Genomic DNA, 17,444 nt, shown 5'->3' with positions numbered 1-17,444 from the left:
AAGGACTGGAGTAGTCACATGGAGGAGGCAAAGGAATGAATCAGGAGACCTGCACGGGCTTTCTTTTAGTTCTTAATCTTCAAAATATAACGTATTTATGATACTAAAGGTCTACTGACTGTTGGAGTTTTCTGAAACAAAACTTGATTCATACCCAACAATTTCAAATTTATGGAGGAAATAACTATGCCAAATGTCTGAAATTGGGAATATCAAGTCTCAACTAGAGAGTACCATAAGGGCAGGACAGGAGCTGTGCATATCACGTAAAACTATGCTGGTGAAGAAGAGCCTCCTCTCTGGCCTAGATCCCAACAACTTTAAAGGGGATAAGGAAAGTAAGGCCGGTTTAGAATAGATAGTTTTAGCCAACAGGCCACCAGTGAAAAAGAAGCAGAACAACAGATATCTAAAATAATTTGGAATCATATAATCTTATGTCTTTCCAGTGTATTATTCTCAAAATACACATGTTCATTCATGGCAATTAATGAAGATTATTAACCTACATGTAACAAGCTTGTTGGTTTGACAAAGAAATAATCCTCTCAAATTCTACCTTAAAAGTTAAAATCTACATATTGATTTGCACTGGGGTCACCAGAATATAATCTTAATACTTTCCTATCAGAAACCTCAGGAGGACTTACATACTATATCTTGTATTTGATCATATCATAACAACCTGTTCTCTTTAACTATTGGACTCGTTGTGTTATCCTGTGTCCAGTGCCTAAGAGCTCGTTAATTACCTAAACTATATCTCCATAGGTCTTGTTAATTACCCGTCTCCTGTCTCAGAGGACCTTGTTAATAACTTGTACAGTCTCTCTAAAGAGGTCCTAACAACACATTAAAATTAAAGATGCTTTTCTTTTAGCACCTGTCAAGTGCTGTAAATTGAGAAATTTTCACATCAGTTTATTAGCCTACAGTAGTTTTTGTGGATTTTTTTGGCTGGTTTTCTTCTTTCACAAAATCTCTGTATATCTCAATCTCTCAACTCAAAATAATAATAATAATAACTCAGCAAAGTTTTGTCTTTTTTTGTTACAGAGCTTTTTTTGTTTTCAATTTTGAAGTCTATAAATATCAATTTGCATTAGTGAGTTAGCAAAAGGATGGCATGGTTGGTATCTGCAAATTAACCCATTGGGAGATGTACCAATTAATGAGAGCTATTATAATGAGTATTAGGATGACAAAGGGTAAAAAAGTTTCAAGTAGTATCTGGGGAGTTTAGCATAAAAGTTCTAGTTAGTGTTAAGGGAACTAATCATATTGCATATTTCATGTTCCTAGTCACTGTTTCATTGGATACATTCTGCAAATCCCTGGACACTAATGGATTAATGGCTTTAAAAATCATCACAAAAGTTTTTGTTTTCTGTCTTGTAAATGAGGCCACAAATTTTCAGCTGTGTAAAAGATTTATGGCCTGTCATGAATGAGAGGCAAAATTATCTTTACTATTAGACAAATATGAACAAAAAATAAATACTGTTATTAAAATAAACCTTATACATGTTAAGGTTTATTATATTTATTATACCAGAGACTGAGCTTTAAACTCACACAGGGAAAAAAAAGAAAAGGCCCATAAGGACCACTATAAAAATGAAAGTTTTGAAACTATGAATAGGATCATTTCTTTTGGAACATTTGTTTACTTTTTAATTTGTTTTACTTTTTAAAATCAAAATGTAGGCCTACAGTAAACAGTCTGTTTTTTTCATGGACATGTTATATAACTTCATAATAATGACTACATGCTTATATGGTAACTGATTTTTTTGTAGTTTCTAAGAAAGGTACGATACAACCATAGACAGGAATTGATGAGTTAAGGAAAGAAAGAAAAGGACGAAGGGAAAAAGAGAAGTAGGTCAACCTGATCCCAAAAGTAAAAGGCATACTGTCATGCAAAACTATAAAATATTAATGATAGACAGGAGTTCTTGATCTTAGACACTATTTCTGTACTGTCCTAAAAAATAACTGTTTCATCAGCTAAGCAACAGCAGGTTTTTTCCACAGTAAATACTATAAATGTAAATATATGCATATATGCCCTAATAAAATCAATAACACCAGGAATAATATTATAAGACATACCATTAAGTTAACATAGAACAACTAGGAGTTTGCTACAATGTATTCACAACAATAAGACAGGAAATAATGAAAGGAAAGCATGTTCTTTGTATGAGTCACATACAGAATATTCACCAATCAAAATTCTCTGGTAAAAATACCTCCCATAAGTTCTTGCTCTCCAGTGAGCTTCTTTTCTAAAATCAAATATCAGCTCTTCATACAGAGCACGCTTATATTTTTGAAAAAATAAAAACTGTATATATATACGTATATATATACACAATTTTTTTTAAACATTTCAGAATGAGGGACGCCTGGGTGGCTCAGTTGGTTAAGCAGCTGCCTTCGGCTCAGGTCATGATCCCAGCGTCCTGGGATCAAGTCCCACATCGGGCTCCTTGCTTGGCGGGGAGCCTGCTTCTCCCTCTGCCTCTGCCTACCACTCTGTCTGCCTGTGCTTGCTCACTCTCTAACAAATAAATAAATTAAAAAAAAAAAAAAACATTTCAGAATGAGACATACACAATGAATTCTCTTGACTGGGGGCAGTTCTTCAATCCTAAACCTTCTCACGGAGCCTCGGAAGAACACATCACAGATCTTCTTTTCAAGTTATGATAGGGAGCGTATAAACACAAGCATATTTTCTAAGTGTTGTTCATCACTACCGATGTCTAGGTTTTACCTGAACTCTGAGAAACTATTCATCCACAGATGCCACAAGTATTAAACACTCAGACATTTCTGCCTGGTCTTCAATGCCTACCATAATTTACATGTTTCTTAGCCATTCAGCCAAATCTCATACTCCTCTCCATATCCCTGTTTTAGTCTGGCTGACCTCCACCTTACTTAGGGCCCAGTGACTAAGTCATCTATTCAACCATGAGTTCACCAAAACAACTCCAGATTTCTATTCATCCGTTAGAACTTACTGAAGTCTTATGAAATAAAGGATATAAGTTAGATCAGTAATTTTTAAACCTGACTGAGAATCAGTGGGAAGTTTTAGAAATGTTGACTTTCATTCCAGGGCCCATTCATCCTAAAGATTCTAATTTAGTCTGAGATAGGATCCAACAAATTGTAGGTGAAGAGAAATCCCCAGGAGCCGCTGACGATCAGCACAAACGAGGACAGGCACTCATAAAGGTGGTATGGGGCACCCACAAAAGAAGATTCAGCATAGCTATAAGAAGCTTAGATAGCTTAGTAAGGAAGACTAAGACCCAGACACAATAGATATCCTAGAGCAGTTATGTTCTGTATCAGCAGAAATCCAAAAGGAAACACCATGTTATTAACCGAGTTTGAATTAAAGAGTTCTTAGCCTAAAGGACAGGTTGAGCACACTCGGATGAGTTAAGAGGACATTCCAGGACTGAGCCAAGGAATGGGCACAGCAAGGCGTACAAGGGCCTCAGTGGAGAGAGGTAAGGAAATTAACTTACCTAGAACAGAGAGATAAGGAACAGTAAAAGAAAAGTTGGTGAATCAAGAAAAGCCTAAAATACAGTAAGTCTTGAAAGTTAGAAGAGTTTGGATTTGGTGTTACAAATCAGTGGTTCTTAAACTTTCTTGGACTAGGCTTTTCCAACAGACTAAAGTTACCATGGCTCCCGTGCCCTTAATACTAAGTACTAATAATGCTAAGTGTTGTGATAAATAAAATGCAAAAACTGCAGTTCACTTAATACTCTCAGAATGTCTCATTCAGATAAGGTTTAATCAGTTATGCTAGGTGAGGTGGCTTTCCACATTCAGGGACCCAGGCTACCCGTGCCTTATGGCTCTGCCTTTTATGAACATCTCCATTCAGTCAGCCTGGGGCTCAGCAAACTATTTCAGTAAACTTTGCAGGCCACACAGTCTCTGTTACAAGGACTCAACTCCACTGCTATGGCACAAAAGTAGACAAACCAGTGGCTGGGCTGTGCGATGCTGAAGCGTTATTTACAAAAATATGGTTTGCCAACACCTGGCCTAAGGTACTGAGAAAGACAGGCAATAGAGACGACTGCACAGGACATTTTCACAGACCAGACCTGGACGTGGTAGATTTCTCTCTCACTCGCTCCAGTAAGCCAGAACTTAGTCACCTGTCCCCAGCTAAGGCTCTAGCTGTGTCTCTGTTTTTTTTTAAAAAAAGGACATCCTGTTTGCTGAACATAGACACCGTGTCCACTTTCCACTGGAAGACCGGCCTGGTGTTAAATTAGACATGGCCGTGAACAAATGATTAAAAATGGTATAACACACACTCGGGTTTTTTTGTTCTTGGAATATTATCTAACTGCCGATGCAAGCAAGCATTACTTTACAAATTGTGGGGTTAGCCACCTAACGCCATAGTTGATCCTGATGACGGCAAACTACCTGCGATTATAATTAAAGAGTAGCTGCCATTTGAAAACACAAACTCCGTACCAGTCATAAACTGATGAAACATCTTCCTGAAAATGCCAAGAATTCCAACTACACTTTGCAGCGCATGTGCAGTACGGGTCGCGCGGCATGCCCAGTGTTAGACAGCATCCAGACTTCTCAGAACCGCGCAGACCACACACACAATGCGGAGCCCTCACCGCACCCAACTCAGCGTCTTCTGGGTCCACGGCGGAACGGAACCGGCTTTCCTCACTGGCTGCCCTGGGGTTGGGACATGACGGACTCTAGCCAAGGGGACATCTGTAGAGGTGATGCACACGGCGGCCAGGCCTGACACAGAGACATGCCACACGGGACCCTCGGCTCTTCAACCCTGCTGCACGACCCTCCCGGCTGGGTGGTAAATGGTGGCACCATAAGAAGGAAGGAGCCTGGCTCCTGAATAACACTGTGCAGCTGAATGACTGCAGGAGCAAAACACCACTTCCCTCCTCCCCGCCATCATGAATCAGGTGGTGACAGCGAGTGACACGCTTTGACTGTGATCAGCCACCGAGATCTGGGGTTGTTTATGACAGCTGATAACCTACTTAACACAGAGTTCTTAAGAAACTCCAGAAACGTGCTACGTTGGGTCTGAATATTAAATTTCAAGAGCCCTTTGACACTCACTGAGATGCTGAATAATGCTTAGTTTTACATAAAAATGCACCTATTTGCCTTTGTGGGTCTGTTTTCGGTGGGCCAGAAGGTCTTCCCAGCCCACCCCGGGCTGTAAGAGGAGCCTAAAGGAATAAAAACACATTTTAGGAAAGGAGTCTGCTATCCTGTGTTCATTGATTCAAAAATGATTTGCTCTAACCCCTACTACCTACCAAGCATCAGGCTGGAGATTAAGGGCAGAAAGATGAATGAAACGCCCTCAAGCTGTTCCTGGTGGTGGAAGGGAGACCAGAGACTGGTCCATTCGTGAACAATGGGATGCCCATAAAAAGTAAGACTTACATAAGGAAAGGCTGTCCCACAAGGATCAACCACCTCTTCCTATGAGAGCAGGCAAGGCTTCAAAGAAGAGGGGCAGGTAAGGGGAAAGAAGCTGTGAACTAGTAAACACAGGGCAGCAAAGGGTTTCAAAGAACCCCGTTTTCCCATTCCTTGTTGGAGTAACCTTACAAAGAACTGATTTCATTTCTTCTACTGGTTTTACGCAAGATTATTATCATACCTATTCCAAGAACGGAAGCACAAGGTGGTATTTTTTGCGGTTTACAAGGTGATTTCGTCAGATGGATTTTACTTTTTCTTTACCGACAAATAATAACTCTGACTTCTAAGAAAGCGTTCCTCAGTGCTTTCAAGTTTTCTGGAATAAAGAAAATTCTCCAGGTTCAATCACACCCTGTGCACTCACAGGGCAGCAGCACGGTTCCCCTGCACCTGCGATCGCAGGTGAGCTGCTCACTCAGAGAATGCCCCCCCCTCCCCGCCCCGGGTCCCCAGCCTCGTGGTCCACCTTCACTCTGGTCAGCGCTCTCCCAGACGTCAGTCACAAGAGTCCAGGAGACTCTAAACAGCACTACTGGAAAAAATAATCTGCAGCCCATGTCCTAGTGATGGCAGTCTGTAGCTTCCAAAGCGCATGTGGTTGAGATGTGAACCTGGGAAATCTAAAATGTCTCCTCTCACTGAGGGCTGATGTCAGCAGGAGAAACAGGAACACACGGTCACGGTCACGGACAGACGAAACTCCCTCGACTGTATCCTCCCAAATTCCACTCAAGATTAAGCTGCTTTCCAGAACTTTGAACTGCACTCTCTTCCTTGATCTACTTAAGAGTCAATCCTTCTTTTTTTTACACTGTAAATTAGAGCGACCCTTTAATTGCAAATGTATTTACCACGAACATGGTTTGCAACACACAGGGAAAGAGTACAATGTTGTCCTCATACCTGGCATCCCAAAGAACACGAAGAAGAGAAAGACTTCATATTTAAAAATCTTGCTTTTTACACATTTGCAAGCATTTTATGCATTTATCAAGAAATAGCTCTAATTTTCAAAGAATCAGCATTTGTCCTGAAGTCACCTGAACAAAGCCTAAATCTGGCAAGATGCCACACTCACTTTTAAAGCCCGCAGCAATCCACGTGAACAGCCCAAGGAGAGGCAAATTAAAGATTTGAGAATACTTATTTTTCCACATGCCTCCATGATGTAAAAACATTATTTTCTTACCAGTTCCCATTCTTCTTGCTTTTCTTTGACTTTAAAATTATTTAACTTACCCAATCTCCAAGTTATCGCACAGTTATTTTTAATTATTTTCTTCAAAAAAAAAAGTTTAGCAAAGGGAGAAAAATACATTTCTATTTACCTCTGTAATTTAGGACTTAAGACAATATGTAGACTACGCTATATGAAACACCAACAGAAAATATGTGAGTAGCATAACAAAACTATGGACTCTTCAATTAAAACATTAATACCACACGATAAAAATGCATTTTTTGGAGTACAGTTTATAAAGAAAACTGAACAATACTTTTTAAAGCCACAGCAAATATTTACTGCTAAAAGAAAATGAAAGAAATACACGTTTCCCTTGAAAATGTTAAATGCATACTTTAACCCATCTTTAGAAAGTCAGAAGACAGGCGGGAGAGCACCGTCTAACAGGATGCTTGTTAATACTATATTCTTTTGTGAATGACTGGACAAAACAAGGCACTGTTTTTGAATAAAAGATGACATGACAGTATATAAAACACAGTAACAGCCACCATTCACTGGCTTTATACCATGTACTTGATTTATAATTTATCATCACCCAATCCTACCACGCAGGTATTCCTTTCCTTGTTTCAAAGATGGAGACGATGAGGTTCACAGAGGTCCCAGAGCTACTGAGCCAGGATTCCCACTCAGATCAGTATCCTATACAGTACTGCCTTGGGGAAAAACGTCTACACTCAACGGCAAACACTCTATCCTGCTTAGGACTCCAATAAATTCATCTTATTCTTTGATTAGGTTTTCTTTAATCAGCTATTCCACCGTTCACCTCTGCAAAATCCATAATCTCATTCAAAGATCTACAGTTCCAACTTGCACTAAGGAAGAAGAAAAGTACCGTTATACGTGTAACTGCGAACTATGATTTTGAAAATCGAATCTTTATCATGATAGTGATTATTGCTATGACCACAAGTCATCATATAGAAAGCTCTTTGATATATTTATAGTACCCACGGGGTCACAAAATTCCAGTAAACATTCACAAACAAAAGCTACTTCTAAATAGACATTTGATAAAGGTAGTTAACACCTACGACGAAAATCATTAATACTTAACCTAAGCCAGTATTTCTTAAAGAACAGCCCATGGGCTGCTATTGGTCCACTAATCCTCTCCAGAGAGCCCCTGAACTAATCCCTGGAAAACAATATCTAGAAACATAACATATCACCTAATTTCTGGCCTGAATTAACACCCAGTGGTGATTCACTCTCACCATGTGTCACCAAAAGCTACGCACGGTTCTCTTCGTAAGTTTCAGTACGTTTCTGGCTCACTTAAGTAGAGACAGACTAGGGTGGGGATTAAGAATCTTTTATCCTTCTAAGATAAAAAGTTCAATTCCAAAGATGTATGCAATGTTGCCTGGTTCCTTAATTAATTATAAAAATAAGATAAGAATTTTGTTCAAATAAAAGGAATTTTAAACATTCAAGTATTTAAAAGGGATATTTGATACTTTCAAGTACAGTATTTTTCAAAATAGCACAACTTCCCCCATGTTAGGCTTACCTTGAAGATGGCATTATATTTGAAGCCCTGAATTTTGTTGTAAACGGATTAGTTGACTCATAATCAAAATAGTCCTGACGATTTTCACTAAATGCAATAGGTGATTTCAAGTCACAAGGGCTATCAGATCCCCCATTGCTAAGTTTATCAGATCTTCGGCTATCTTTTTTTCCAGTCACTCTCTCAAACAGGCTAACTTTCTCCCTTCTCTCTCTTTTATTTTCTTTTCTTACTTCAACTGATTTTGAAAATAAATTCATGCCGCTGTCCCATGATTCACTGCTTTCTTCAAATGGATTTTTCTTCCTTGGCAGTGTTGCAAATTTTTGGGGTAATGAAGCAGTCACATTTGTAAATGGGTCATTTTGTCTTCCGAAAGACGATTCACCTTCATCCACACTGCTGTCAGGTTGGTTCATTTTAGAAGTATCAAAGCTTAATGTTCTTCTGTGTGGAGATTTGAGACTTCCTGCAAAACAATTTTGTAGTTAGTACATAATCAGTGACACATTACATCACACTAGTTGACACATTCTGTGTGCACACTGCTGCTTTTAGAATGAGAGCAATTAGCTATTTAAAGATATTAACCTTTAAAATAATCAAGGAAAACAATCTTAAAATGGTAAAGCATAGCAGTCTCAAGTATGTAGGCTAATAATAATTAGCATATTGCTAGACAATCAGGAATTGACTCAGCTCAGAAAAAAACAATCACATACACAAACTATAATGTCAAAATTAGAGGTTCTGGTGGGCACAATGGTGCTATAAATTTCCAAAGACTTTTTTCATCATTAGCATTAAACATACTTTGCTACTTTTGAACATACAATATTTTTTTTATAGGAACTTTCTGATTAAATGGAATATTTATTTATGCTTCAGGCTTTCAAGACCAAAGAAACAGCAGTTAAAAAAAGACGCCAGGCCATGAAAAGCAACTGGGACTCATTTTTGTTATCATTTAATAATATAAACACAATGCTGAATACAGACAAATTCTGCCTTTAATAAACTTACCAATTTTGAGTGTACCCGGCACTCAATAAAGAGTTGACAACTAAACTTAGAAACTACCAAGAAATTGCCATTTTCATTTTCTAACTTCGTAAGTTTGACTTTAAAAATAAAAATGGTAGTTCGGATCACTAAGGATACAATTAGATAGCGTCACTTACCACTTTCTGGAACCGCTCCAAAGGCATCTATCTGCCGCCCGAGAAGATGCGTCTGACCAATGGTGCCGGACTTCAGTTTCTCAGAAGATACGTGGGTCCCAGTTAAATCAGACATTGAATGTGCTGAAGAGAGTCGCTGAGGACCCAAAAGGAAAGGCTTTTTTGGTTTGGATTTCATCTGTATTTCACCACTTGAAAATTCAGTACTGGCATCGGGTATGTGAGAACTTGGAATGATTGCAGAAGACGTATCCGAAAATGTCCCATCATTTTTTCTACCTTTCATTTTATCTTTTAATTTTGCAAAAGGAGATCTTGTTTTGTCCTTCATTGATAAGTCAAACATACTTGCTGTCATATTGTTCCTCATGAATTGAATATTGACTTTGATCTCACCCCTGTTTTTGGCTCTTTTTCCTTGTTTGGATTCTAATCTAAACCACCTTAAAGAGAAGGAAAAAAAAAACTGGGTTGTAACACGTAAGGAAGAAAGGATATGAGCTTGGTATATACAAAGAGCTTTTTAGGTTAAGCTATTCCACATCAAGGCAAACTAAGCACGAGAGCTATTATGTATCCATCTGACATAAGTGTTGCTAGTGGCCTAAGAACATTTGTTCAGGTTAAAAGACACTGAAGTAAAGGCCAGGAAAGAATTCATCAACACTCTACTCTCAAGCATTATACAATAATGACCACATTTTTAATAATTAAATATTTAGCCCGTTTTTCTTCTTGTAAAATCTATTGAAAGAATCTTGTTAACATCGGAGACCACTGCATTATAGTTTGCTAACTGTGAAAATTACATAAGATGTAATTTAGATTCATATAAAGTGGGTCAAAGCCTTCTCCTGAATAAAATATGAAAAATGAGTAAAATGTAGGAAGTGACAAATAGTCACAAACCCTGTGAAGTTTTTGAAAAAGCAAGCTTAAATGCTTCCTGTTAGAATCTATTTGCTTCGTTTACTATTGCTACTGTAACACCACCAAAGAAAAATTATTTTAATTGGAGCCAAATCTTGTGCTTTCATTCAGTTCGCTGAATCACACTGCCCATTGTCAATGATCTTACAGTAGTCCCCCCTTATCCACGGTTTCGCTTTCCCTGGCTTCAGTTACCAGCGGTCAACCGTGTTCTGGAAGAAGAAGATCCTCGGTCTGACATACCCTCAGAAGGTCAGTAGTAGCCTAAAGCTACGTCCCAAAGCCTACGTTATTCACCCCACTTCGTCTCAATACAGAGGCATTTTATCAGCTCACATCACCACACGGTGAGTAGAGGACAATAAGGTAGAGAGACCACATCTGCATTATTTTTATTACAGTATATAACTGTTCTATTGTACTACCGATCTCTTGTTGTGCCTAACTTAAAAATTAAACTTTATCATAGGTATGTACGTACAGGGAAAAACACAGTATATTTAGGATTGGGTGCTAGCCACGGCTTCTGCCCCCACGGGGGTCTTGGGACGTATCCCTGTGGGTATAAGGGGGCTACTATATAAGCCAAATTTATTTTGGTTTTGTTCATAGTATTTTTATCCATGAGAAAGCCTCTGGTGGGGTCAGTGTTACAAGTGGTTATTCCACAGGGAAACAGCCAAGGGAAAAAAAAAAAAAAGGCAAAATCAAGCCTAGGAAAGAGTTTCTATAGTGTTTTCACATTACTTAACAATGAAGCATAACCTGCAGACAGGTTATTACTTAAATATGGCTCTAATCGAGTGTAACAAATTTTCTTAGCTACAAAGGAACTCTGATCTAATTTTACATTAGTACTTTCTCTCCTTGTTACCAGGAAGATATGCCAGAAGCTTATGTTTACTATCCATCAGGTGGAAGACTAGTTCATGGGCCTTTCCAGGCAGGAGAGAAAACTGGCACACAACATCCATACCAGTTCCATCTCGGCAAGTAACACACAAGAGAAATATTTTCCTCATTAGTTTGAAGCAATTAAGATCTAGGTGCATCAAAACAAGCAGTTTTTTAAACATAAACTATTTTCTAGTAGGAAGCATTATCCCAAGACCCTAACTAGAGAAAAGCCCTTGAAGCAAACGGTGAAATCTGAAGACACGGGGACTAGAAATGAGAAATGACAGCAATAAACTCTGTGGAGTAGAGAACTTTGAACAAGATAAATTTAGCACTTGAAAAGCAAGGTTATACCCCCAGTTATTAATTCCCAGTTCTGGAAAATAAAGCCATTTTCAATGGGAGAAAATGCTTCTGATGGATGGTACATGGGTAATACTCTGTAACATCTAGGCTTTACACAAAATAATGACTACACTGTGGAAGAAGTGTACCAAAAACAAAAAAAACCCAAGTATGTCCTCTTCCATGTATATAACAAATCAAAGCAAATCTGAGAAAAAAAATAAACCAATAACCCAATAGATGGAAGGAGGAGTAATCAAAACTCATTGAATTTCAGAAATAAGACCAAATCACTCATGTACTTTTAACATCCATTTTTCACAGATGAGGGACTTGAGGCACAAAGGCTAAGGAACATCCCCATGTCAGATTAAAGTCAATAAGGAAAATTTCCAAGTTGATGAATAACATCTGCATGAAAATAGAAGTTCTTTACTATTTGATGAACCACATATGTTAATAAGGTTAAAGGCAGGGCTGGCCATGTGTTACAGGACTCTGTGTTCAATCAGGAGGCAGTGACAACCAAGGAGGAAGGCAATGCAGGTTTTCTACTGCCAAAGGGTAAGCTCACTGAAGGCACTTTGCCTTGCGCTCGATAAATATTTCTTGAATATTTTTTGCTAAAACTATACTCTTAACACAACCAGGCTACAATTCTGTGTGTGTGTTGTGTCGTTTTGTTTTATGGTAGGGAACACAACTCAAGTAAGCTTTAAAGAATCAAGCAAGTCAGTCTTTGAATACAAACTCTAAATACAGTGTCTTTTCCATCCTCCCCCACACTTCAAGACAAAGAACAAAACAAAACAAAAAAACACACACACACACACACACAAACCTGCAAAGAACTTTTAACAAATAAATAAAACTTAAAATTTAGGCATGACAAACTACTTTAGCTGCTTTGTTTTGAAAGTGGTATGATGGGGAAGTCTCAATGAGGCCGTCAAAAACCGTCCCGGAGATAGCACTTGTTTTCCCAGGCTTCAAAAGATAGAATGAAGACACAGCATTTGGGGCTTAGGGGATTAATGCTGATTTTTTTCACCTCTGGAGTGCTGTTTTTAAACTGTATATGGCCTCTGTTCAATTTTTAGTGGGCACAGGTCCATGTTCAAAAACCACCACACATGTGGGAACTATTCCCAAGCAATTGGTGCTGTGTGGTCAGGAACGGGACAAGATTGGCAGGAAGGGTGCCAGAGGCCAGGACACAGGTGCACTGCAGAGACTCACACAAAAGTCCCAAAATCTGCATGTGTTTGAGTCATACCTAACTCTAGGGACTCTGATTGTTATTAGTTTTCATGAGCATAAAAAAAAAAAAAAAAAAACCAACCCCAAAACACATCACCCATTCCTGTTGTAAAAAAAAAAATCAATAGATATTACATAACAGCATGAACAATTTTACCATTCTATTATTAAACATTGTATTATTTCCTTAAATCTCATGCCAGAACCAACCCAGACACTCATAAAAGTGGGAGATACAGAAGTTCTCTTTCCATGCCCCATTCAAAATGTTCTGGCTCAGGCCCTTCCCCTTGCCTTTAAAAAAAAAAAAAAAAAAAGAAAGAAAGGCATTTAATTTCAAATTATAAAAATAAGTAAAGTAATAGTTTTAGCCATCACACTTCTTTGCCTATCATGACACAATTGGAAGACAAGCTGTAAATACTTGTCTTCAGTGTCAAGAGTATAAAGTGTCACACCCAGCAGTTTCATGGGACTTCTAAATCAGCTGGTAGCCTTCATCACTCATACCAGTTTTCTAAAAAGCACTTGGGGATATGCCGACAAGGCTCAGCACTGTGCAGAATATTAAATATCTTTCTTGCAATACACCGGTGGCTCAAGTTCATCTCGTACTGTGCCACATGCACAGCTGTGCTGGAAAAGGAAGCTATTAAATATATTAAAAAACTAGAAATATTACCAATAAAGACATCTCATCAAATATGTGGTCCTCATTTATCCACAACGAAAATGGGATTTGGTAACATCTGAAAATCACTTTGCATGCAATAACATCACAAGCCCTGTTGAGAACATTTTAAAGCATTTTCCCCCTGAAAGTTCTAATCAATTTTATATAGTAACCAATAGAGATTTTCTTTAGGGAGACCACGACAGGAGAATTGCTTACGGCCAAATATACTGTTATTTGGACGCTGCCAAAGATAAGGAGCAAAACAAGACCAAATTTTAAAAGCTCATTTCATCCTCTGAATCTCTGAATTCACAGTTGGGCCTATTTTCACTCGGAAAATTTAGATTTTAGAAAAGGCCTGTAATAAGTCATTTATTAACATAAAAAGTATCAAAAAACGCAGATAAAATTTGCAATCACAATATACTTAAAAGTTTACATTCAAAGCACTTTAAATATTAGAGAGTCAGTGTCATCCAAAATTGGTGATTTGAAGCAAATTATTTAGTGATTATCCACTTTTCAGCTTCAATTTGATGAAAAACTCCTCAGAGGAAACAATGCCATTTGGGAGGTAACAAACAGTTATCAAAAATCATCGGAATACATTTAACTTTACATTTTTTGAAACTTTTCTCTCCTTTTTCTTAAAATATTGTTATCTCCTAATTAAATATTTACCATTTTCCCTCCTGCATTCCTAGTACTTATCTCTCTACCCTTTTACCCTTCATGTATTAAATCTTACATGAGGTCCTGATTTTTTAAAAAAATCTACTAAAAACTCTAATGAAAGGAAGGTGTACAGAAAATATTAAGTGACACTTGTTCTAAAATATAAGAAGTTAACATGAACTTCAAGAAAGTTACCATTATCAAAAGTTTTTAAAGGCCAAATAAATTTCAATTATGATTGAAAGAAACACCAAAGCTGCCTTGGAAACTTCATGTCCTCTTATAAACTCAACCTGTATTTTTCTCTCATTAATTCCGTTAATCTTAAGGTTCTCTCAGATCAGAATAATTATAGGTTTAAGGAAGGGTGAGTATACCAATCTCTAAAAACATATTATTTTTCAACTTAAGACATAATATCTAAGTGCTAATTTATATTATCGTTTTTTAAATGAGAATATATCTATCCTAAGCTTTAAAGTCGTAGGTTAAAGGTCATGTTTGCAGTGAAGATGTCATTAAAATCACTTCATCACAAGAACTGAATCACTGTCTCCAATCTGAGAGCACTGAACAGTCTAAACACGCCGGCTTTACAAAACTAATTCTGCATACACTAACTCCAATACGTTGTAAATTCACAGAAAAATGTTATTCAAGGTTGAGAATGTTTGTACACACTTTAAAATTTTTCTTTTAACAGCATTAGACTCCATCAAGATGTACTGACCCTGAAAGATGGTTGAGCTAAAATAAAGGCCAACTTGTGTTTATAAAGCTGCAATGAAATACTGAGCTCCAAATTTGGTAATTTATCTTTTGACAGTTTCAGAGTTCAATATGAGACCTTATACTGGTAGATTTAATTTTCTGATGTTCCATTTCCTGGAACATTGTAATTTTAATGATCACAACAATCTGAACACATGTTAAGTTTTGGTTGATCAACAATGTGATCCAGTCCTCTTATAAGTAGTGAAACAATGTCAGTTTACAGTGCAAAATATTCAATTATTTAAGATGTTTACCTTAAACAAAAATAAGAGAGTAATGGATCATTAACGCCTCCATTTAAAAAATATTTCTTCACAAGGGCTATTTTCACTTCAGATTCGTGCAGATAGGGTGCTTAAAACTAGGTCATATTTCAAAGCAAAAACCAATGCCCCAGCTATACAAATAATTTCCAAGAACACAATATCCATAAATAAGAGTTAATCTTCCCCAATTCAAAATAAATTACATAACTTACTCTGTTTTCCTTCTTTGTTTGTCCTCAAAGATGTCATTGAGATTGATTGCCACCTGTCCTAAAAACTTATCCAGACCCACCAGGGACCTGTGCATAACTATGAGGAAAAGAATGTATTTCTCTGGATTCCCCTGCATTAGCAAACCAGGTAGCTCAAAAGAGGCCTCCTCCTTCCACACTGGCTCCAGGGTTTTCTCGGCTACAGAGGTGGAGTACTTTTCCTTGCCCAGCTGAATTATAGTGTATGTGTCATTGGTGCCACTTTTGCCTTTTGGCTTAAGATCTTTGGCTTGGAGCACTGTGACCTGCACGTGGGTAGGAAACCACTTTTGGGCTTGCTCGGACAGCATCATTCTGTCCTTTTTCTCTGCACGGAGTTCTCAAGCGCAGGCAGTGCCCCTCCCGGAGGGAGAGCCTAATTCCTTAATCACTGCATCCTAAGGGCACTTAACGGCGACAGGCAAACTCACGGCTGCCCAACTTCCCCAGGGTTCACTGTCAAGCGCCTCGCTGGGGCAGCCCGGGGGCACGGCCGTTCTGGGGGGTGCCCTCTCCGCTGCAGAAGCCCAGGGGCCCACCATCCCCTGGCCACGCCGCCCAGGCCTCCGCGCGGACCCCCGCGCCTGGCGTCCGCACCTTCACGCGCCGCCGGCCGCGGGGACGGGCCCTGGGCGGCGGCGGGCGGCTCCTGGGCCTGCGGACAGGTGAGGCCTGGCCGCCAGAGCCCCGCGGAGGGCTGCGGGGGAGGGAGGGCGCCCCCCGCCCCGCCGCCTAGAGCTCTCCCGCCCAAACCCGCAGCCCCCCGGCCCCACGCCTGTCTCCTCGCGGCCGGGCCGCCCCGCCTCCTCCGCGCCTCCCGCCCGCCCGCGCCCGTCGGCGGGCCCGGCCCGGCTCCTCCTTCCGACCCCGGTAATACGAACCGCCGGCGGCTCGCGCGGCCTGGCTCCCTCTCGCAAACCTCTCCCTCTCCCTCCTCCTCCTCCTCCCCCTCCTCCCCCTCGCCTCGGCTCCTCCTCTCGGGCGGGGGCGGGGGTGGGTCGCCTGGCCGTGGAGCGGGACAGGGGGCAGGGGACACGGCCGCCCCAGCGCCGGCGGGCCGCGGGCTGCAGGGCGGCGGGCACGGGGCTCGGCCTCGCCGGCCCGTTGCTCCTAACACCCGGCGGGCAGCGGCGGCGGCGGCACTTCCGGGTTGGCCTTCTCCATGTTGATCTCGGGAACGCGACGGGGCGGGGCCGGGCGGGGCCGCAGGGTCAGGGGTCAGCGCCTCCCTGGTTGCCGTGACGACCGGGGGCGCGCTGCGCGAGCTCCGCTTCCAGGGCTGGGTGCCCCTCCTAGGTTTCGCGGGCGCGGCTGGGCCCTGGCACGGCGCTGGGCCCCGGGGACGTGGGGCCTGCACAGGCCAGCCGGGGGGCTCCAGGGGGAGCGGCGGAGTGCTCCTGAGTGGTGGCAAGCAAGGCCCGGGCCTGCCCGGTCTAGGGAGAGACCCGATTTCAGTCTTTGGAAACAAACACGGTTTGGCTGTACCCTGATGCCTGGAGCCTGGTACGGAGCGGGCGTTAGATAAATGGTGGCGGGGTGCGTCAGTCTTCTTCCCGGACCGAAAACACGCTTTTCCCCAACTCCTTACCCACTGTTCGCTAATTCGCTGGAAACACATCCCCCACCCGCAATGGAAGAAGAAAGGCAAGCAGATAAAAGAGCCCTCCCCCCCAAAACCACAGGAATTTAAAAAGATCGGGAGAGACGCTGGGCTAGAATCAAAAGACCTGGTTCCTACCCCATGTCTGCCGCCATCCTCAGTCTGTGTGACTTTGGACACGTCATTTCCCTTCCCGACACTCAGTTTCTTCAAGGCCGAGAAGACTGTGTCGAGGACACCCTCTGAGCGCTCACTGTCCACTGGGCTCCTGGGCCTCTGGTAGACCATCCCCCTT

At 40.7% G+C, this 17,444-nt stretch overlaps 1 protein-coding gene across 2 annotated transcripts in view; it reads right to left on the bottom strand.

The window, feature by feature from the left end:
- The window catches only part of RAB11FIP2 (RAB11 family interacting protein 2), a 39,124-nt gene extending 22,650 nt beyond the window's left edge, over nucleotides 1-16,474 (bottom strand). The window contains exons 1-3 of one of the 2 annotated variants that reach the window (XM_080822572.1): nucleotides 16,431-16,474; nucleotides 9,476-9,918; nucleotides 8,295-8,763 (exon numbers count right to left, since the gene is read on the bottom strand). In XM_080822572.1, the coding sequence (XP_080678698.1) occupies nucleotides 8,295-8,763; nucleotides 9,476-9,845 (839 nt within the window). In that variant the 5' untranslated portion in view covers nucleotides 9,846-9,918; nucleotides 16,431-16,474. Of the gene's footprint in view, nucleotides 1-8,294; nucleotides 8,764-9,475; nucleotides 9,919-15,510; nucleotides 16,137-16,430 lie in introns of those variants that run through there. The other variant, XM_080822571.1, reaches the window with a different exon arrangement.
- Nucleotides 16,475-17,444: the final 970 nt, after the last annotated feature.

The sequence above is a fragment of the Martes martes genome (assembly GCF_963455335.1).
Source record: "Martes martes genome assembly, chromosome: 14".
NCBI lineage: Eukaryota > Metazoa > Chordata > Mammalia > Carnivora > Mustelidae > Martes > Martes martes.
This window is presented reverse-complemented; position numbering and strand designations above follow the sequence as displayed.